General features: G+C 40.2%; 1 protein-coding gene across 2 annotated transcripts in view; it reads right to left on the reverse strand.

Moving 5' to 3' along the window:
* SRD5A2 (steroid 5 alpha-reductase 2) overlaps positions 1-24,312 on the reverse strand; it is a 50,198-nt gene that overhangs the window by 14,422 nt on the left and 11,464 nt on the right. For both annotated transcript variants that reach the window (XR_011569214.1, XM_019969630.2), the window contains exon 2: positions 5,410-5,573. Coding sequence is in view for 1 of the 2 variants with exons in the window: in XM_019969630.2 (XP_019825189.2) it covers positions 5,410-5,573 (164 nt within the window). In the remaining variant the exon portion in view is untranslated. The remainder of the gene's footprint in view (positions 1-5,409; positions 5,574-24,312) is intronic.

Below are 24,312 nucleotides of genomic sequence, written 5' to 3' on the forward strand. Positions count from 1 at the left end.
TTTTTTGTATAGTTCTTCTGTGTATTCTTGCCACCTCTTTTTATTTTATTTTTTTTTATTTATTTTTTTTTTTTGCAGTAAAGAAAGCACAATGTTTATTGCAGGGTTCCAAGCAAGGGAATGGGAGACAGGTCTCTGTCTCACGGACACTCTAAATTGGTCTTTGATTTAGGGGACTTTTTATTTTATTTTATTTTATTTTTTATTTTTTTTGATATCTCGACTTCGGAGACATTTTGTCTGTTCCACAGTTTAAAGCACATGATAATACTTTGGTCTCTTCTATAGAACTTTCAAAACATTTTTTGTTTACAAAAGTTAACAAGGCAATAGAATGTGAGTTAGGGAATACAGGTCATGGTGGAGCCTTAGAGAATCGCTGATGGGACTAGATGAGTCCACGGTGTAGCCTGTGTGTGTGTGTGTGTGTGTGTGTGGAGGGGGTGAGGTCATGCCTTGGGGTGTCAAGTCCCTGCAGGGAACTTCATTCCAGACAGGAAGAAACAGGCAGAACAGTGAAGCCGACTGCTGGGGCTTCTGGCTTCTCTCAGAGGATGTCCAGGTTCATACTCTTCCTCTCATCCCTGGTGTGGGATCATAGGAGGAGCTTTTTTTTTTTTTTTTTTTCTCTTGAGAGTATATTCCATGCACCTAAGTTAACACCAGGTTTCCCAGGCGTCTCAGTGGTAAAGAATCCATCTGCCAAAACAAGAGATGCAGGTTCAATCCCTAAGTCAGGAAGATCCCCTGGAGGAGGAAATGGCTACCCACTCCAGTATTCTTGCCTGAGAAATTCCATGCACAGAGGAGCCTGGTGGGCTACAGTCCATAGGGTCCCAAAGAGTTGGACACAAACTGAGTGATTAAACAATGATAAGTTAGCACTAATTTCCCATGCGCCTCGGGCATGGGACTTTGCTCTCCAAGAATACTAGGATTTTATTTTATTCTTTTTTTATTTATTTTTTTGACAGCTTTAATTTTTCAGCACTTTATTTATTTTTTTTTTTGATAAATTTAACGCCTTTTATTGCCATACCTCATTTTACTGTGCTTTGCTTTAGTGAGCTTTATAGATACATGTTTTTTTTTTTTTCCTTGTTAATTTTCTGTTTAGTTGATCTATCCATAAGTGTGAGTGGGGTATTAAAGTCTCCCACTATTATTGTGTTATTGTTAATTTCTCCTTTCATACTTGTTAGGATTTGTCTTACATACTGTGGTGCTCCCATGTTGGGTGGATATATATTTATAATTGTTATATCTTCTTCTTGGATTGATCCTTTGATCATTATGTAGTGACCTTCTTTGTCTCTTTTCACAGCCTTTGTTTTAAAGTCTAATTTATCTGATACGAGTATTGTGACTCCTGCTTTCTTTTGGTCCCAATTTGCATGGAAATTCACAGCCTTTGTTTTAAAGTCTAATTTATCTGATACGAGTATTGTGACTCCTGCTTTCTTTTGGTCCCAATTTGCATGCTACCTCTTTTTAATATCTTCTGCTTCTGTTAGGTCCATACCATTTCTGTCCTTTATTGTGCCCATCTTTTCATGAAATATCCCCTTGGTATATTTAATTTTCTTGAACAGATCTCTGGTCTTTCCCATTCTATTGTTTTCCTCTATTTCTTTGCAGTGATCACTGAGGAAGGCTTTCTTATCTCTCCTTGCTATTCTTTGGAATTCTACATTCAGATGGGTATATCTTTCCTTTTCTCCTTTGCCTTTAGCTTCTTTTCTTTTCTCAGCTATTTGTAAGGCCTCCTCAGACAACCATTTTGCCTTCTTGCATTTCTTTTTCTTGGGAATGGTCTTGATCCCTGCCTCTTGTACAATGTCACAAACCTCCATCCATAGTTCTTCAGGCAGTCTATCAGACCTAATCCCTTGAATCTATCTGTCACATCCACTGTATAATAAGGTTATGTCTGAATGATCTAGTGGTTTTCCCTACTTTCTTCAATTTAAGTCTGAATTTTTCAGTAAGGAGTTCATGATCTGAGCCACAGTCAGCTCCAGGTCTTGTTTTGCTGACTGTATAGAGCTTCTCCATCTTTGGCTGCAAAGAATATAATCAATCTGATGTTGGCATTGACCATCTGGTGATGTTCACATGTAGAGTTTTCTCTTGTGCTGTTGGAAGAGGATGTTTGCTATGACCAGTGCGTTCAGTTGCAAAACTCTGTTAGCCTTTGCCCTGCTTCATTTTGTAGTCCAAGGCCAAATTTGCCTATTACTCCAGGTATTTTTTGACTTCCTACTTTTGCATTCCAGTCCCCTATGATGAAAAGGATACTTTTTGGGTGTTAGTTCTAGAAGATCTTGTAGGTCTTCATAGAACCATTCAACTTCAACTTCTTCAGCATTGCTTGTTGGGGCATAGACTTGGATTACTGTGATATTGAATGGTTTGCCTTGGAAACAGAGACATTCTGTCATTTTGAGATTGTATCCAAGAACTGCATTTTGGGCTCTTTTGTCGACTATGATGGCTAGTCCATTTCTTCTAAGGGATTCTTCACAATAGTAGATATAATGGTCAACTGAGTTAAATTCACCCATTCCAGTCCATTTTAGTGCACTGATTCCTAAAATGTCGACGTTCACTCTTGCCATCTCCTGTTTGACCACTTCCAATATACCTTGATTCATAGACGTAACATTCCAGGTTCCTATGCAATATTGTTCTTTACAGCATCGGACTTTATTTCCCAACACCAGTCACATCCATAACTGGGCTTTTTTTTTTTTTCACTTTGGCTCCATCTCTTCATTCTTTTTGAAGTTATTTCTCCACTCTTCTCCAGTAGCATATTGGGCACCTACCAACTTGGGGAGTTCATCTTTCAGTGTCCTATCTTTTTACCTTTTTCATACTGTTCATGGAGTTCTCAAGGCAAGAATACTGAAGTGGTTTCCCATTCCCTTCTCCAGTGGGCCACATTTTGTCAGAACTCTCCACCATGACCCATCCATCTTGGGTGACCTTGTAGGGCATGGCTCATAGTTTCATTGAGTTAGACAGGGCTGTTGTCCATGTGATCAGTTTGACTAGTTTTCTGTGATATTGGTCTTCATTCTGACTGCCCTCTAATCGATAAGGATAAGAGACTTATGGAAGCTTCCTGATGGGAGAGACTGACTGTGGGGGAAACTGGGTCTCATTCTGATGGGCAGGGCCATGCTCAGTAAATGTTTAATCCAATTTTCCGTTGATGGGTGGGACTCTGTTCCCTACCTGTTGTTTGACCTGAGACCAAACCATGGTGGAGGTAATGGAGATAATGGTGATCTCCTTCAAAAGGTCCCATGCAAGCACTGCCACACTCAGTGCCCCTGATGCTGCAGCAGGCCACCGCTGACCCACATCTCTGCCGGAGATTCCTGGACACTCATGGGCAAGTCTGGGTCAGTCTCTTGTGGGGTCACTGCTCCTTTCTCCTGGGTCCTGGTGCACACAAGGTTTTGTTTGTGCCCTACAAGAGTCTGTTTCCCCAGTCCTGTGGAAGTTCTGGAGGCTCTATGGTGGGGTTAATGGCGACCTCCTCCAAGAGGGCTTATGCCACACCCAAGTCTGCTGGCACCCAGAGCACCTGCCCCTGCAGCAGGCCACTGCTGACCCATACCTGCCTTTCAAAACCCTGAAAGGCAAGTCTGGCTCGGTCTCTGTGTGGTGTCCTGGTGCACACAAGGTTTTGTTTGAGCCCTCCAAGCATCTCTGGTGGCATGGGGTTTGATTCTAAACATGATTTCACCCCTCCTACCATCTTACTGGGGCTTCTCCTTTGCCCTTGGATGTGGGGTATCTTTTTTTGGTGGGATCCAACATTCTCCTGTCCATGGTTGTTCAGCCAGGAGTTTTAATTTTAGAGTTCTCATAGGAGAAGATGAGTGCATGTCCTTCTACTCTGCCATCTTGAATAAACTCCTCAAAGACTGGACAGTGGTCCCTCAAATGTCCCCCTTTCTAGATAAGACTAGCTTATTTCCTCATGGTGGCATTTAACTTATTTCTTTATTCTCTATATTTCCTATAAATTGGCATAAATCATTTTCCTGTGTGGTTATGGTACCAGTTTAATATACAGATAGGTACATTTATTTATTTGTTCTCAACGTTGAGGAACTTTATGTGGATTTTTAATTAAGTTATGAAGTTTCATGATTTAAAGGACAAAGCTATCTTAAAAGAAGATTTCTGCCCACCATCCCATTTTCTTTACTCTAAACCCTAGAGATACTCTTTTTAAAAAATAGTTTCTTTTTTTTTTATCAATCCAATATTTCCTCTTCCACTTTTAAATATGCACAGTGTCCTATTTCTACACAAAAAGCAGCATGGTGTATACACTATGCACACTTTATTTTTACTTAACCATGTGTTCTAGAGATGTCTTCACATGAAAAAGAGACATTCTTTGCTTTTGTTTTGCTTTGGTTGTTTTTATGAGGCTTCAGAATATTCCATTGTGTGTATGTACCAGTATTCATGCAACTAATACTCTGGCTATTTGAGTGTTCAAATGTTCGTCCTGACTGCTGTGTGAAGAAGGGGCTACTGAAGGCCAGGACTTGAAGTAGGAAGGTTAACTTAAAGGTCACTGTGGCGGTCCAGGCAAGAGGTCATCCTGGTTCAGACCAGAATGAAGTTAGTGTGGTTATGGAGAACTGAGCTCAGTTGGCACATGTTTTAGAACTAGAGGGAGCTATTCTAAGCTGATGGAGAGAAGATGTGTAATGTAAAGAGAGGGACTAAGGATAATCTCTGCCTTTTTCCCTTTGAGCAAGAATAATGCACAGTTGAACCTTTACTTTATTTAAAAAAAAATTTTAATTCCTTTTGCAGATAATGAAAAATATTCAAAGATCATTGTTTTCTACTATTTTAGATAGATGGTCAAGAAGTCTCAATGAGGAGATGTGAACTGACAGAGACCTAAATAAAAGGAGAGACCAGCTCCCCGAGTATATAGGGGTTGAGCATTCCAGACAGAGGGTGTAGTCTATACAGCAGCTCTAAGACAGGACAAACCTGACCATTTCAGGTCCAGCAGGAAGGCCACTGAGGCTACAGGACAGTAAACAAGATGGATGGAGATAGGAAGCGAAGTCAGGACAGGACCAAGAACATTGGGTTTCACAGGCAGTGGTAAGGAATTTGTATTTTATCTTGAGAGTAACAGAAATGCGTTGGAGGATTTTGAGATGGGGAATACCATAGTGTTTTTAAAAGATCTCTCTGGCTGCTATACAGAGAAAAGACCAGTGTGGAGATGGTCATGGTAGGGGAAGGGGAATGGAATCCTTGAGTTTTTATTATAATAGGGTGGGGAGAGGTGATGGTGATATAGCCTGTAGAAAGAGGCGTTAACTAGGGTGTGGGTTAGAAGCAGTCAGGTTTACTTACCCAGGCTAAACCGTATGTCTGTGTACCACTCAGCAGGGTATTCAGCACAGTAAACCAGATAGTAGCCTTGGAGGATTCCATTTCCCATGCAGAAGACAAAGCCTCTGAAAAGGAATACAACTGGAAACGGCCTCCCTCTAGTGAGCAGTGAATAAACAAATGTCCTGGGGTATACGGGGGAGAAAGGTCAGGATCCATTGTTAAAAAAATATCAAGTAATGAGATCAAACAACAGGCAATCGCATTAAACCCATTTTTAAAAACCATTTCCCTTAAATGTATGCAATGAGAGACATTATTATTAATATCTAGTTCTGTGTGTGTTAGTAGCTCAGACGTGTCCAACTTTTTGTGATCGCATAGACTGTAGCCCACGAGGCTCCTCAGTCCATGGATTTCTCCAGGCAAGAATACTGGACTGGTTGCCATTCCCTTTTCCAAGGGATCTTCCCAACTAGGGATGGAACCCAGGTCTTGCACACTGCAGGCAGATTCTTTACCATGTAAGCCACCAGGACTTGTAATAGCTGGTTCTAGAGCAATCATCTATGCTATGATTTGTCTTGTTTCATTAAAATTCATAGTAGCCATCATTACAACAGCTTTGAAAGGCAAATTTCATCCTTATAAATTAATAAATTCAATCCTGTAAACCCAGGACTGGAAACCATCTTTGTATAGATCTGGAAGTGAAATCCAGATTGTATTGGAGGAGGATAGAGCCAGGCTTATCCCATGCAGCAGTGCAATGGAATTTTTATAGCAGCCATACAATCATATGTCTTTCCATATGTCTTTCTAGTATGATTAGCTCCTGGTATTATAGCACTCCCCAGAAAGTGATTATATTCTTTGCAGCCAAAGATGGAGAAGCTCTATACAGTCAACAAAAACAAGACCAGGAACTGACTGTGGCTCAGATCATGAACTCCTTATTACCAAATTCAGACTTAAATTGAAGTAGGGAAAACCACTAGACCATTCAGGTATGACCTAAATCAAATCCCTTATGATTATACAGTGGATGTGAGAAATAGATTTAAAGGCCTAGATCTGATAGATAGAGTGCCTGATGAACTACGGAATGAGGTTTGTGACATTGTACAGGAGACAGGGATCAAGACCATCCCCATGGAAAAGAAATGCAAAAAAAGCAAAATGGCTGTCTGGAGAGGCCTTACAAATAGCTGTGAAAAGAAGAGAAGTGAAAAGCAAAGGAGAAAAGGAAAGATGTAAGCATCTGAATGCAGAGTTCCAAAGAATAGCAAGAAGAGACAAGAAAGACTTCCTCAGTGATCAGTGCAAAGAAATAGAGGAAAACAACAGAATGGTAAAGACTAGAGATCTCTTCAAGAAAATTAGAGATACCAAGGGGACATTTCTTGCAAAGATGGGCTCGATAAAGGACAGAAATGGTACGGACCTAACAGAAGCAGAAGATATTAAGAAGAGGTGGCAAGAATACACAGAAGAACTGTACAAAAAAGATCTTCATGACCCAGATAATCACGATGGTATGATCACTGACCTAGAGCCAGACATCCTGGAATGTGAAGTCAAGTGGGCCTTAGAAAGCATCTCTACAAACAAAGCTAGTGGAGGTGATGGAATTCCAGTGGAGCGATTTCAAATCCTGAAAGATGATGCTGTGAAAGTGGTTCACTCAATATGCCAGCAAATTTGGAAAACTCAGCAGTGGCCACAGGACTGGAAAAGGTCAGTTTTCATTCCAATCCCAAAGAAAGGCAATGCCAAAGAATGCTCAAACTACCACACAATTGCACTCATCTCAAGTGCTAGTAAAGTAATGCTCAAAATTCTCCAAGCCAGGCTTCAGCAATACGTGAACTGTGAACTTCCTGATGTTCAAGCTGGTTTTAGAAAAGGCAGAGCAATCAGAGATCAAGTTGCCAACATCTGCTGGATCATGGAAAAAGCAAGAAAGTTCCAGAAAAACATCTATTTCTGCTTTATTGACTATGCCAAAGCCTTTGAGTGTGTGGGTCACAATAAACTGTGGAAAATTCTCAAAGAGATGGGAATACCAGATCACCTGACCTGCCTCTTGAGAAATTTGTATGCAGGTCAAGAAGCAAAAGTTAGAACTGGACATGGAACAACAGACTGGTTCCAAATAGGAAAAGGAGTACGTCAAGGCTGTATATTGTCACCCTGCTTATTTAACTTATATGCAGAGTACATCATGAGAAACGCTGGACTGGAAGAAACACAAGCTGGAATCAAGATTGCTGGGAGAAATATCAATCACCTCAGATATGCAGATGACACCACCCTTATGGCAGAAAGTGAAGAGGAACTAAAGAGCCTCTTGATTAAAGTGAAAGAGGAGACTGAAAAAGTTGGCTTAAAGCTCAACATTCAGAAAACAAAGATCATGGCATCTGGTCCCATCACTTCATGGGAAATAGATGGGGAAACAGTAGAAACAATGTCAGACTTTATTTTTGGGAGTTCCAAAACCACTGCAGATGGTGACTGCAGCCATGAAATGAAAAGATGCTTACTCCTTGGAAGAAAAGTTATGACCAACCTAGATAGCATATTCAAAAGCAGAGACATTACTTTGCCAACAAAGGTCCGTCTAGTCAAGGTTATGGTTTTTCCTGTGGTCATGTATGGATGTGAGAGTTGGACTGTGAAGAAGGCTGAGAGCCGAAGAATTGATGTTTTTGAACTGTGGTGTTGGAGAAGACTCTTGAGAGTCCCTTGGACTGCAAGGAGATCCAACCAGTCCATTCTGAAGGAGATCAGCCCTGGGATTTCTTTGGAGGGAATGATGCTGAAGCTGAAACTCCAGAACTTTGGCCACCTCATGTGAAGAGTTGACTCATTGGAAAAGACTCTGATGCTGGGAGGGATTGAGGGCAGGAGGAGAAGGGGACAACAGAGGATGAGATGGCTGGATGGTATCACTGACTCGATGGACGTGAGTCTGAGTGAACTCTGGGAGTTGGTGATGGACAGGGAGGCCTGGCGTGCTGCGATTCATGGGGTCGTGAAGAGTTGGACACGACTGAGCATCTGACCTGAACTGAACTGAACTGAGTATGATTTAACTCCTGGTATTATAGCATTCCCCAGAAAGTGGGCTGCAGATCCCCTTGAAAAAAATAAATAAGAGATTCCTCTAAATGCTAGGAACTGTGAATATAAGGGAATCCAGGAGGACATTAAGAAATAAAAATAACTTCAAAATAAGAATTTGCCCAAGATATAATGCTAAATGGCAAACATCAAACTACATCATGCTTTTTATTTTTCTCCCTTGATGGTGCAATATAACCATCATACAGGAAAGTCTGTAAACCTATATTAATAGATCAATGAATTACTATCAAATATATACCCATAAAGTCATTAACCAAGACTTGACTTAACCAAGTCAAGAAATGGAACATGGCCATCCCCCAGAAGCCTCCTATAGGTCCTTCCTGTTAACAGTACCACCATCACACAAGAGGTAACCACCACCCTGATTCCTGTAATAATCATGTCCTTTTGCTTCTTTACAATTTTGCCTCATTTGCATGCACCCCTAAAAATATAGTTTGCTCACATTTAATTCCATATGAAAGGAAACACATCATTACGTTTCTAAGACTCAAGCATGTCATTGTGTGTAGCTATAGTTCATTAATTTTCATTGTTGTATATTATTGTCATGTGTGAATATATCACATGTGCTTATCTATTTTACTTTGATGCATATGTGGGTTGCTTGCATAGTGTTTTATGTATTCAAAGATTATTTTCCCATTATTTTAATGATTTTTCATTTTATGTTTAAACCTTTGGAATTTATTTTGTTGCAAGAAGTTAAATAAGAATCAAATGTAATTCTTTTCCTCTAATGCTAGTGAATATACTAAATATCTCTTTCTCACTGACACACGTTGCCATTGGTTGTGACACACATTGCCATTGGTTGTTATTGTTGTTCAGTCGCTAAATTGTGTCTGACTCTTTGTGACCCGATAGACTGCAGCACACCAGGCTTGCCTGTCCTTCACTATCTCCCAGAGTTTGCAAAACTCATGTCCATTCTGTCGATGATACCATCCAACCATCTCATCCTCTGTCACCCCCATCTCCTCACGCTCTCCATCTTTCCTAGCATCAAGGTCTTTTCCAGTGAGTCAATTCTTTGCATCAGGTGACCAAAGTACTGCAGTTTCAGCTTCAGCATTAGTCCTTCCAATGAATATTCAGGGTTGATTTCCTTTAGGATTGACTGGTTTGATATCCTTCTTGTCCAAGGGACTTTCAGGAGTCTTCTCCAGCACAACAGTTCAAAAGCATCAATTCTTTAGTGCTCAGCTTTCTTTATGACCCAGCACGCACATCCGAACATGACTACTGGAAAAACCGTAGCTTTGACTATTATGGACTTTTATCAGCAAGGTGATATCTCTTCTTTTTATTATGCTGTCAAGGTTTGTCATAACTTTTCTTCCAAGGAACAAGCATCTTTTAATTTCATGGCTGCAGTCACTGTTTGCTGTGATTTTGGAGCTTAAGAAAATATATTCTGCCTCTGTTCCCATTTTCCCCATCTATCTGCCATGAAGTGATGTCCCATCACTGGGGAAACAGTGTCAGACTTTATTTTTCTGGGCTCCAAAATCACTGTAGATGGTGACTGCTGCCATGAAATTAAAAGACGCTTACTCCTTGGAAGGAAAGTTATGACCAACCTAGACAGCATATTAAAAAGCAGACATTACTTTGCCAACAAAAGTCGCTTTAGTCAAAGCTATCGTTTTTCCAGTAGTCGTGTATGAATGTGAGAGTTGGATTATAAAGAAAGCTGAGCACCAAAGAATTGATGATTTTGAATTGTGGTGTTGGAGAAGACTCTTGAGAGTCCTTTGGACTACAAGGAGATCCAACCAGTCCATCCTAAAGGAAATCAGTCCTGAGTGTTCACTGGAAGGACTGATGCTGAAGCTGAAACGCCAACATTTTGGCCACCTGATGTGAAGAGCTGACTCACTGGAAAAGACCCTGATGCTGGGAAAGATTGAGGGCAGGAGGAGAAGGAGATTACAGAGGATGAGATGGTTGGATGGCATCACCGACTCAATGGACATGAGTTTGAGTGAACTCTGGGAGTTGGTGATGGACAGGGTGGCCTGGCATGCTGCAGTGCATGGGGTCACAAAGAGTCAGACACTACTGAGCGACTGAACTGAATTGAACTGAACTGATGGGACTGGATGCCATGATCTTAGTTTTCTGAATGCTGAGTTTTAATTCAGCTTTTTCACTCTCCTCTTCTATCTTCATCAAGAGGCTCTTTAGTTCCTCTTTGCTTCCTGCCATTAGGGTAATATCATCTGCATATCTGAGGTTACTGGTATTTCTCCTGGTAATCTTGATTCCAACTTGTGATTCATCTAGCCTGGCATTTCACATGCTGTACTCTACATAGAAGTTTAATAAACAGGGTGACAATATACAGACTTGATGACTACTCCTTTCCCAATTTGGAATCAGTCCATTGTTCTATGTCCAGTTCTAACTGTTGCTTCTTGACCTGCATACAGATTTCTCAGGAGTCAGGTAAGGTGGTCTGGTGTTCCCATCTCTTGAAGAATTTTCCACAGTTTGTTGTGATCCACACAGTAAAAGGCTTTAGTGTAGTCAATAAAGCAGAAATAGATGTTTTCTGAAATTCTCTTGATTTCTCTATGACCCCACAGATGTTGGCAATTTGATCTCTGGTTCCTCTGACTTTTCTAAATCCAGCTTAAACATCTGGAAGTTCTCAATTCACATACTGTTGAAGCCTGGCTTGAAGAATTTTGAGCATTACTTTGCTAGCATGTGAAATGAGTACAATTGTGTGGTAGTTTGAACATTCTTTGGCATTGTCTTTCTTTGAGATTGGAATGAAAACCAACCTCTTCCAGTCCTGTGGCCACTGCTGAGTTTTCCAAATTTTTTGGCATATTGAGTGCAGCACTTTAAGAGAATCATCTTTTAGGCTTTGAAATAGCTCAACTGGAATTCCATCACCTCCACTAGCTTTGTTCGTAGTGATGCTTTCTAAGGCCCACTTGACTTCACATTCCAGGATGTCTGGCTCTAAGTGAGTGACCATGACGTCATGGTTACTTGGGTCATTAAGACCTTTTTCATACTATTCTTCTGTGTATTCTTACCACCTTTTCTTAATATCTTCTGCTTCTGTCAGGTCCATACCATTTCTGTCCTGTATTGAGCCCATCTTTGCATGAAATATTCCCTTGGTCTCTAGTTTTCTTGAAGGGATCTCTGGTCTTTCCCATTCTATTGTTTTGCTCTATTTATTTGCTTTGTTCACTTAAGAAGGCTTTCTTTTCTCTCCTTGCTCTTTTCTGGAACACTGCATCCAGTTGGGTATATCTTTCCCTTTCTCCTTTTCCTTTCACTTCTCTTCTTTTCTCAGGTATTTGTGAGGCTTCATCAGACTACAATTTTGCCTTCTTGCATTTCTTTTCCTTTGAGATGATTTTGGTCACCACCTCCTGTACAATGTTAACTTTTTTCCTAATGCTAGTAAATATACTAAATATCTCTTTCTCATGGACACATACTGCCATTGGTACTATACATGAATTTATCATACACATTGGTCCCTCTTCTAGACTCATGTTTCTGTTCCATTGATTTATCTATAGCCAGTACTACACTCGGAGAAGGCAATGGCACCCCACTCCAGTACTCTTGCCTGGAAAATCCCATGGACAGAGGAGCCTGGTGGGCTGCAGTCCATGGGGTTGCTGAGGGTTGGACACCACTGAGTGACTTCACTTTCACTTTTCACTTTCATGCATTGGAGAAGGAAATGGCAACCCACTCCAGTGTTCTTGCCTGGAGAATCCCAGGGACGGGGGAGCCTGGTGGGCTGCCATCTATGGGGTCGCACAGAGTCGGACACGACTGAAGCGACTTAGCAGCAGCAGCAGCAGCAGCAGCAGTACTACACTTTTAATAATTGTACTTTTAAAATTTGTCTTGGACTTGCCTTGTGGTTTTGTGGTTAAGAATCCACCTGCCAATGCAGGGGAAAGTGAAAGTCAAAGTGTTAGTTCCTCCATCAAGTCCAACTCTTTGTGATCCCACGGACAATATGGACAGTAGCCCACCAGGCTCCTCTGTCCATGGAATTCTCCAGGCAAGAACACTGGAGTCGGTAGCCATTCCCTTCTCCAGCAGATCTTCCCAACTCAAGGATGGAACCTGGGTCTTCTGCATTGCAGGCAGATTCTTTACCATCTGAGGCACCAGGAAAGCCCATCAATTCAGGGGACACAGGTTCAATCCTTGGTCTGAGAAGATCCCACACATGCCAAAGAGCAACTAAGCCTGTGTGCCACAATTACTGAAGCCCATGCACCTAGAGCCCATGCTCCATGACAAGACAAGCCACCACAATGAGAAGGGCACACACCACAACGAAGAGTAGCCCCTGCTGGCCGCAAGTAGAGAAAGCCTGTATGCAGCAGCAAAGACCCAGTGCGGCCACAAATACATAAATAAATAAACCTTTTTTAAAACAAAATATGTTTTAATACTAGCTGGGGCTATTCTTATATCATTACTCTTCCTAATGATTTTCAAGATGCCCTTCATTGTTCATTCTTCATGTGAACTTTAAAACCAACTTGTTAAACACACACTCCCAAATGTTAGAAATACTGTTGACCTTTGAACAATGGGGGTGGGAACTGCCTGGGTCAACTCACCTACAAATTTTTTTCACTAGAAATACTACAGTACCACACTATGTAAAGTTGGTTGAATTCATGGATGCAGTACCTCAGATAAGGAGGAAGGGCATGTACTGGGGAACCGTGGACATGGAGGACTGCCTATGAGTTATGCATGGATTTTCAATTGCTTGGAGGATCAGTGTCCCTAACAGCCACACTGTTCAAGAGCTCTGGGTACCAACCAAGGCTTGCAGCAACACAGGGAGCATTTGAGTAAGAAAAAGATTGAATCTCAGGAAGGATAACAAGCTTTGTGGTATTTTTAACTGACCTTAATCCCATCTTCCCCTTTCCAGCTCTGCACAGCCTTGAAAAGTAACAGCATCCATTCCTGGGTTTGGAGGCAGCAAAACAGGGCTTGAGGTCTTTCAGAGCCTCACTTCCAAAGAGAAGTCATTATCTTACTTGTTTGGTGGTTCCCTTGTGATGATTCCACTCAAAAGACTTATTTTTAGTCCCCTTCACTCAGACTTACCCAGTGCTAAAAGTTTCTGGGTTTGGGGAGTGTTTTTTAAAATATTTTAGCACCACAGTGGCCTGCAGCAGTGGATAACAGATGGGACAATATTAGACTAATCAAAAAGCATAAAAAGAAAGACTGAGAAATGAGATGCCCATAGGAGCTTTCATAATATCATACATTATCATGCATATGCTTAAAAGAAGACTTGAGGTTTCCCTGATGGTTCAGTGGTTGAGAATCCAACTGCCAATGCAGAGGAAACTGGTTCGATCCCTGATTAGGGAAGATTCTACATGCCACGTGGCAATGAAGCCTACAACTACTGAGCCCATGCTCTGCAACAAGAGAAGCCACTGCAAGTAACCCTTGCTCCCTGCAACTCGAGAGGGCCCACGTGCAGGAGTGAAGACCCCGCATAGCCGTGGATAAATAAATAAATATTTTTTAAAAGACCTGAAAATTTCCTAAGCTCTCACTTCTGATTGACTTTGAGGCCTGAGCAAGTAGTAAGTGAAGCCAAAGCAGAATTGTAAACTACATGGGTGGTTGTTAAAGGACTTCTCTAAGATGCACACAGAGGATCTTGGCAAAGACTGGGAGACTTTGGTTTCAGGTATTTTAGAAAATCATTAACTAGTCACTAAGAAAACCAAGTAGTGACTTCAGCCACATCAAGGAGGACAAAGGCTTCAAAGAATAAGTTCAGAAAAGCTACTAGGCAAACAGTAACAACAAAAAACCTTAGGAGGCAGAGAGAATTTGATTACCAGAGTAGTTACATAGTATTATAGTTTTCAACAATAAACTACAGAACATTCAAAGAAACAAGAAACTATGAGCCATTCATTGGGGAAAATGCAACCAACTAACATTGTCTCTGAGAAGACCAGACACTGGATTTACTAGGCAAAATTTTTAAATTAATTATTTTAAATATGTTCAAAGAGCTAAAAGAAACCATGTCTAAAGACTTAAATGAATTTATAAGAATGAGAGACTATCAAATAGAGAATACCAATAGAGTTAGAAATTATAAAATGGAACCAAATAAAAATCTGAAGTTGAAAAGTATAACAACGGAAATGAAAAATTCACTAGAGGGACTTAGCAGTAGACTTGAGCAGGCAGAAGAAAGAATCAATGAAGTTGAAGACAGTTTAATTGAATTATTCCAGTTTGAGGAATAGAGAAAAATAAACAGAGGTTCAGAAATCTGTAGGACACAGAGAGAACAATGACAAAGGGGCAGAAAGAATATTTGAAGAAGTAATGTCCAAAAACTTTTAAATTTGATGACAAACACTAATCAACACATCCAAGTTCAGTGAATGCCACATGGATAGACTTACAGATACCAAAGTTTATGTATATCATGGTTAAACTGATGAAAGCCAAAGAGAGAATCTTGAAAACAGCAATAGAGAAGAAACTCATCGCATTCAATAGGATAATCATGAAGGCAAGCAGGCAATGGAAAGAAATATTCAGTAGTCTGACAAAAAAAAACAACTGTCAAACAATTTTTTACCAGGGAAAATGATCCTTCAAAAGCCAAGAAGGAAAAAAATAGATGTATTGGACTTCATCAAAACTATAATGATACATGTGTATGTATAGTGGTTCTAAAGGCTATTAAAAGAAAAAGTTGTTGGCCTCCCAATGTGGCACTGTAAGTGCCATCAATACCCCCAAAACAGGCCCAAAGGCAAAGTCCTTGCCTTTTGAAAACCCAGGACATAGTGCACACAGCCATTTTCCAAGTTAAACCATGCATCCACTCTTTAAACCACGTATGACCCCGTCTGAACTTTCTAAGAATCTAAACAAAAAGTCAATACTCAATCACATTTCATCCACAGGAGCACAGATTACTCAGGACAGGCTCACTACTATAAGAAACAACTCCCAAGAGGTTCCGCATATTAAAAGCTCATTCCTTGCTTGTGTCATAGCACAGTGCTCTTCACAATACTCTGCTCCATAATCATTGAGGACCCAGGCTCTTTCAAGGCATCTTCTTCCTCTGGCCAGCAGACAGAAACAGCATGGAGAATTGTGTAAAGGTTTTCTTAAGGGCCAGGCTGCAGACTAGAAGTAGCATATATTAATCCCACTTTCATTCCTTTGGCACCACCCAGCTGCAACAGTGACTGGTAAATGCAGCCTAGCCGCACGGGCAAAAAGCTCTGGAAAGCCAGGAGTCCTGGAGAACAAATCAAATCATTCTGATTGGAAAAACTTTGCTCTTGGAAAGCTGGGAGCAGTCTAAAATGAGAGTTTCAGTGCAGAATGTGCTAAGAACAACGAAGAGAGGAGGAGAGAACACCCAGGAGGCTGAGCATTAGTGCTGTGGAGGTTTGCAGGGGAGTTTTACCTTCAGATCCTGGCATGACCTGAGACTCAGTTTCCCTGGGGTTTGGAACCTCTTCACTTTAATTCCCTCCTACACTTTTTATTGTAAATGTTCATTCCTCTGTGTTTGTTCTGAACCAGTCTGATAAGCACTATGTAAATATAAAGTTTTCTATCACTGCTAAGCAAATATTCATTTGGGGGGATGCTTATTGGAAAGGGTTAACTGCAACTGCACATTCAAATTAAACTAAAGAAAAAACTTTAAAATTATACATCTTGCATAGACCATCTCATATTTAACTAAGTCTTCTTCAAACATAAGTGCTATTGCTGAGATTATCAAGCCTATTGAAGACTTTTCACTTATGAAATTTTAGATTTCATTGTCAATCAAAATGAATTCAAATTCTATATATAAAATACAAGGCTTCCATGTATATATGTACTGTTATGTACAGCAATAACTCCATCCTCAACTCCATCTCCCCCTTTATCCACTACCCCATTTTCCTGCTTTCTTTTACAGCAAAACTCCTCAAAAGAGTTGTCTATACTTGCCATCTCTATGTCTGTTCCTCCTTTTGTCCTTCCTCTCCCCAACAGAAACTGATCTTGGTGAGACCTCCAGAGACCTCCATATTTTCAATTCTAAGAGCCAATTTTCAGCTGTTTTATTTGACAAGTTGATCACTCTATCCTTCTGGAAACACTGTCTTCATTCAGCTTCCAGCACACCACTTTCTCTGGATTCTTCTCCTACCTCACTGACTTCTCTTCATTTTCTTTTGCTGGTTTCTCTTCAGTCCCTTGTCTTTTAATTAGTGGAGTGGCCCAGGGCTAAGGACTCTTTCTGTCTTTATTTATAGCCCTGTAGATATGATCACTGGAGAAGGCAATGGCACCCCACTCCAGTACTCTTGCCTGGAAAATCCCATGGATGGAGGAGCCTGGAAGGCTGCAGTCCATGGGGTCGCTGAGGGTCGGACTCGACTGAGCGACTTCACTTTCACTTTTCACTTTCATGCATTGGAGAAGGAAATGGCAACCCACTCCAGTGTTCTTGCCTGGAGAATCCCAGGGACAAGGGAGCCTGGTGGGCTGCTGTCTATGGGGTCACACAGAGTCAGACACGACTGAAGTGACTTAGCAGTAGCAGTAGTAGCAGATATGATCACATCTAGACTCATACCTTTGATTAATATTATCATCTATAACATGACAATTCCCAAATGTATGCCTCCAGGCTGGATGTCTGCAGTCCTTAAACTCAGATTCATATAGCCAACTCCCTACTAGACATTTAGTTGAAAAGATTTCATAAATTTAATACACCCAAACCCCTGATTCCCCACTCATCCCAAAACCTGCACACCCCTGAAACTGCCCCATCTCAGTTCATTCTTCCACTTGCTTGGACTGAAGGCACTGAATCATCATTGACTTCTTCCCCTTCTCTCTCTCTTTTTCTCTCTCATAATCTACATAGAATCTTTTAGCAAATCCTATTAACTCTACCTCAAAATATTTCCAGAATCTGGCCACATCTCACCAGTGCTCACAGAAAATTTTGTAGTACTAAATACATACAATGGAAAATAGGAAAGGTCTCAAAACCCCTACTTTAAAATCCTAGAAAAAAAGAGCATGATAAATCCCAAGGAAGGTAATAATAAAGATAAGAGCAAAAAATCAATAAAATTCAAAATATTAAAACAGCAATAAAATGAATTCTTTGAAAATATGAATAAAATTTACCTTTAATGAGACTAATAAAGAGAAAAGAAACATAATCAGGAAAGAAACAGAACCTGCAAACATCAAAAGGATATTAATGAAATACTATGAATAACTATGTGAAAGTGAAAGCTCCTCAGTCTTGTCTGACTCTTTGCAACCCCATAGACTATTCAGTCCATGCAATTCTCCAGGCCAGAATACTGGAGCAGGCAGCCTTTCCCTTCTCCAGGGGATCTTCCTAACCCAGGGACTGAAGCCAGGTCTTCCACATTACAGGCTGATTCTTCACCAGCTGAGCACAGGGGAAGCCCAAGAATACTGGAGTGGGTAGCCTATTCCTTCTCCAGCGGATCTTCCTGATCCAGGAATCAAACCAAGGTCTCCTGCATTGCAGGCAGATTATTTACCAACTGAGCTATCAGGAAAGCCATGATACATGCATAAATTCGACAGTTTAGATGAAATGGATTAAATCCTTGACAGACACAAGCTATCATAACTTGCCCTAATGAAACAGACCATTTGACTAGCCTTATAGCTATTAAGGAAATTTAATTCATAACTTTAAAACTCCTCAAAAAAAAAAAACAATCCAGGTCCAGATGGTTTCACTAGAGAATTCTACCAAACATTTAAAAATAATTTAATGATAATTCTGCTCAATCTTCTCACTTTATAAGGCTAATGTTACTCTAACACAAAAACCAGACAAACACAGTACAAAGAAAAAAGTATTACAAGCTACTAAAACCCATGATTACAGACACGAAAATTTTTAACAAACTATTAAGAAATAGAATTCAACAATATATAAAAATAATTATACAACATGATCAAGCAAGTAAGATTTATTCCAGGGATGCAAGACTGGTTCAATATTCAAAATCAATCAATGCAATTCAACTTTTTAACAGAAAAATAAAAGGAATATTATGATCATATCAATCATTGTAAAAAAAAGTTGATGAAATTCAACCCTCATTAATGATAAAAACACTGAGAAATAGGAATAAAGGGAAACTTTCTGAACTTGATAAAGTTCATCTACAGCTAACATTATACTTAATGATCAATGACTAAATGTTTTCCCTCTGCGATCATAAAGAAGACAAGATGTCTTATCTCTCTACTCCCATTTAATAAAGTGCTGGAAATTCTAATCAGAGCAATAAGGCAAGAAAAAAAAAACCATACAGATCAGAAGGGAAGAAATAAAATTGTTCTTGTTTGAAAATGACATGATTGTCTCTATCAGTTCAGTTCAGTTCAGTTGCTCATTCGTGTCTGACTCTTTGCAGCCCCATGAATCGCAGCACGCCAGGCCTCCCTGTCCATCACCAACTCCCAGAGTTCACTCAAACTCATGTCCATCGATTGTCTCTATAGAACATCCCAAAGAATTATCCATAAAAGTAAAAATTCATAAACTGGACTTCACCAAAAAGTTTTGAAGTTTTGGTTTTCATAAGACCCTGTTAAGAGAATGAAAAGACAAATTACACAATTGGGGGAAATATCTGCAAACCACATATCCTACAAAGAACTAGAATTTAGAATACATAAAGAACTCTTGCTTAACCATCTCTTTGGTACCAACTTTTCAAGGAAGTCACATCAAAAAAATTTAGAGATATATTTTTTTAACTACCACAATGATCTTGGCAACTTAACTCCTCTGAACCTCAGTTTCCCATTTATAAAAGGAGGCTAATAACAACCAGCCTCAGAAGGTTGTTGAAAGAAACAGTACGATTAATGTAACTGGCACATATTAGAACTTAATGGCTAAGTGTTTCTTTCCAAACCAAGGAAATATATCATTAGAGTGTCTCTGTATAAAGCCAAGGGCCAGCCTAAGACCAATGTAAAAATGATCTTTGAGCCCTAGTCTTTGTCTGCTCATAGCATATCCCCTGTGGGTCCCTCTCCTGCTGCTTCCCCTTTTCTCCTCCATTCTCAGGATTCCAGACACGCATGACACAGACATACATGGCCATATCCCAAAAGATTTATTTTTCCTGCAAATTCCCCAGTCTCAAATCTTTTCTTTCCAGTTCTTTTCTTGACACCTCCCATTCTTTTGTCCCACTCTCTCAGGGTGCTCTACTTCCTATTTTCTTCTAAATGACACCTAAAACCTATGGGCAATAATCTCTCAGAAGTGGGAGTTAGCACCTGTTATGAGTACATTTGGAGAAGGCAATGGCACCCCACTCCAGTACTCTTGCCTGGAAAATCCCATGGATGGAAGAGCCTGGTAGGCTGTAGTCCATGGGGTCGCTAAGAGTCGGACACGACTGAGCGACTGCACTTTCACTTTCCACTTTCATGCATTGGAGAAGGAAATGGCAACCCACTCCAGTGTTCTTGCCTGGAGAATCCCAGGGGCAGGGCGCCTGGTGGGCTTCCGTCTATGGGTCGCACAGAGTCAGACATGACTGAAGCGACTTAGCAGCATGAGTACATTTGCAACTGATTCTAGGTGACTAGGAAAAAGACCCAAGTATCCTTCTCAAGAACTCTTATACCAAAATAGAAGATGAAATATCAATATTGTCCCCGAAAGAAAGTTGAGCCTGTCCCTCATTCATGCTTTGCATAAACACTTTAACAAATAGTAATCAGATGCCACTCACCCTACCTCACATCAGCTCCAGTGTGAAAATGAGAATTGTAATTATGGAGAAGAGAGGTCATTTCACAACCTGAGACACTTGGGGGAAGGAGAATTCTAGATAGAGCTTTTCAATGTGGAGGTTCCCTATGGCATTGGGTATCCCTAGAGAACATGAAGGCCCTGCCTGAGTGAAAGGAGAAACAGTGAGACAAGAATCCTAAAATAGATGTGGAAGGACAGAGAAAGCATATTTCTCAAGGTCTTAATGATTGCCTTGCAAGTGGTAACAAAAATCATCTCACAGGTGGCTTTCTCTGGCTCATCTGCTCTAATATGGCAGATAAAGAGCAGTCAGTGACACAAGATTTCCTGTTACCTTTCCTTGGAACTTTTCAAAATTGCTTGGAATTCTTTACCTAGCTCTCTGGAGATACGCTGCTTTAAACCAAAGAAAATACTTGAATGGTAGGATTTCAGACATATTTCAAGGCCACAGAAAGAATTACTGGGGCAGATGTTTTTTTGATACTAATCAGATTGTGTTCAGGTAGGCTTATTCTGTTAATGCACCCTGATGTCCTGAGAAGAAGGCATTTATTCTGAGTGTGCATGTGTGTGTGTGTGTGTGTGTGTGTGTGTGTGTTACTACTGCTAGGCCAGTGAAGAATACGAAGTTCACAGAGGTGTGGTAGTTTCCCTAAGGCCACACAGTTACAAAGGAACAGCAGAGATGAGATTTAAAAGAGGGTCTTCTGCTTCAAAACAACTCACTCATTTCTAACTGGAAAGGAAAATTAAGATCAAAATATCCAATTGGAAAAAAATTCCACATGCCCTTCAAAAGAATCCTTGTTTGGTTTTTCAGTCATTTTAGTCCAAGGATCTTGTTGCATCTCTGGTAGTCATTTGTTGCATCTGCCACCCAACATTCATTCTTCCTCCTTAGGTAACTACCCTGGTTCTCCACCAGGGACCCACTTCCTTCCCATCTTACTCTGTGAAAAGGTCCATTCTCAGCCAATCAGAACAAGGATAACCCTATTACACTGGCTATTTCAGAGATGGGCATATAAACTCCAAAAAGGTTTTGCTTATGATTTTTCTAAAACTCTTCTTTTCCATATGCCCTGGATCCGAGTTGCTCAGTCATGGCCAACTCTTTGCGACCCCATGGAGGATATACACTCTTAGGTGCTACAGTTGTCTTGCTACCACCAAATGACAGCCTTTCTGAAAACAGAGCCAGTAAAAGAAGTAGAGCCAACAGCTACAGAGAGAAACCAGATCTTGATGGTATCTTTGGAACCACTAAATCAATCTGGACCTGAAGTTAGAATTTTCCAGTCATGAAAGGTAACTAATTCAGATTTTACTTAAACCTACTTGAATTTCCTGTCACTTGAAACTGAAGGAGCCTGATTAATGCAACACCACACTGTTCTCTTGTAAAACGAGCATCAAACTTTTCCAGATTTAAAACCAGAATTGGTGAAGGTTTTGAGTTGCATTTGATCATAAAACAGAGTTTCCCCAAAATTATTTTCTTGGAGCAGAACTCACCAAGAGGCCTTTCCTTGTAGGAGCCTTTCTGAATGCCAAAGAGCATAGGCCAACCAGTCCTCTGAGCCCTTGGCCTACTTCCCCAAGTGCTTCCCAAGAAATGATGAACAGTCACTTGTCTATAGACTCAGATGACACCTGTCAATGTGAGTAATGGTTTTGGACATCTTAGAGAGTGGGAAGTACAGGTCAAGTGCAAAAGTGACTAAATACAGAATGAGCCCATGGTGCATTCCATCCAAGCTTATGTTTAATTATGGACCTTGTGCTGTGGTTTGAAGGCTGGCCCCCAAAATATGTTTATGCCCTAATCCCCAGAACTTGTGACTATTACTTCATTATAGCAAAAGAGTGAATAATCTTATATGGCAAACGATGAGATTAAATTAAGGATCTTGAGAAGATGAAGCTATCCTGGATAATCTGAATAGATGCTAAATGCCATCATACATATCCTTACACAAGGAGCAGAAAAAGAGAAGAAAGATACCCAGAGAAAAAGGCACTGTGAAGACAGAACATAGATAACTCAAGAAATGTAGGCAGCTGCTGAAGCTGAACAAGGCAAGGAAGGATGTCCCTTTAGAGATTCCACAGGGAACCCAGCTGATGCCTTCTGGCCTCCAAAAGGACAGGAGAAAAAAATTTCAGACTTCTGGCCTCCAGAGTGATGACAGAAAAAATTTCTGTTGTTTTAAGGCAGCCAGTTTGTGGTAATTTATTATAGCAACTACAGGGAACTAGTGACCTTGTTAGAGTAATATTAGGTCACTGAAGTTAATTTCAGTTCAGACTTCCTGTAAGGGAACTGCCAGCAAAGAACCACATACAACTAATATTTATACAGTGCTTACTATGCTCCAGGTACTGTTCTAAGTACTTTGCACATATTAACTCATTTAATCTTTACAGCAACCCTAGGAGATAGGTAGTGTTGTAATTATCCTCATTGTGCAGATGAGGAAACTAAGGCACGGTGAGATTAAACTAGCCCCAGTTGGTACAGCTATGATATATCACAGTTGAGATCCAAGTCCAGATGGAACTATTTCCAGAGTTTATGTTCTCGAGCACTTTGCTCTATTGCATTCACTGTATGAAAAAAAATGCCAGTTTCACGGGAATTTGTCTACATTGGAGGCTGTCACCTCTGGTTGCATATTCAAATCACCCAATGCTAAAGGTAAAGAGGCACACTGAAGATAAATAACAGAATCAAGGGCATAGGATTGGGAGCCTTGGCAGCACTTAAGAGTCGCCCCCAGATGACTCCAATGTGTAGCCAGGGTTAAAAACCACTGACTTCATAACCTCCAATAGCAAATTTAACAAACTTTTCAAATTGGCAGTGACCAGATGTTTTGGTTTCTCCAAATGTACACACAGAGAAATTAGACTGCAAAATCTAGTATTTTTTAAGGGGCTCAATTCAATAAAACTACTTTTTTCCCCCTGCGGTAGAATGGTTGATCATTTTTCATAAGGGTTGTACCATGGGAAAAATTCCAGAACAGATAGGCCCCATTGTCAACCCCTTGCAAATGTCATCTGGTGTGAATTATCTGATGGTCATGATCCAATAGATATATTAAAATTATGAAAAATGTTGAGATGACCAGCTCATGAAGAAACAGTATACCATTTTTAAGTTTCCTGTTTATATTGTCTCTTAATATTTTTGTCCTGGTAGTATTGAGAGAACTTGGAATTGCTCATTCATTCAATTTTCCTCTTTCTTTCTGCCTCTACATCAAAATAGAAGTTCAGTCTGAATAGCCAATTAATTACCAAAGTTTTAAGAAACTGAGGGTTCTTCTGAGTGATAGAAAGAGTAATCATCATTGAGGTTCAACCTCCTAAAAGACACAGGCTACAGACCACTGACCCTATTCATTTATATGTTTGTTTGTTCCTAAGATCAAGATTTTAGTATACTAATAGACGCAAATGGATCTCTTGACCTGCTAATCAGTTAATTTGAATAACTAGTTTATCTCTTCTTTTTAAGTTGACAGGTTTGGTGTGTGTTTTGGCATTGTGTAAACACACCTGCTCAGCCACTCATGATAAATGAACATGACCAAAATAACAAATTGTAAATTGTGACATTGGGTGGTTTTCATCTCGAAGTACAAAGTTGAGCAAGCTTACTAAGTTAAGCTAAGGACAAGACATGTTCACTGTTGGACACAAATACATCATTTCTCTACGCTACAATTTTGTATCCTTTATTTCTCATTGTTTGCAAAAACAAAACTGTGGTTTTCTAATTCTAGCTGTTTGACTTTATACCGTAGCCCAGGTTTATAGGGATTCTGATGTCATTCACAATGGTCCAGGAATAGAGCCCATTACCACCAGCCAGAATGAAAAACTTGTAATACATGGGACTC

This window comes from Bos indicus, chromosome 11, assembly GCF_029378745.1.
Source record: "Bos indicus isolate NIAB-ARS_2022 breed Sahiwal x Tharparkar chromosome 11, NIAB-ARS_B.indTharparkar_mat_pri_1.0, whole genome shotgun sequence".
Taxonomy (NCBI): domain Eukaryota; kingdom Metazoa; phylum Chordata; class Mammalia; order Artiodactyla; family Bovidae; genus Bos; species Bos indicus.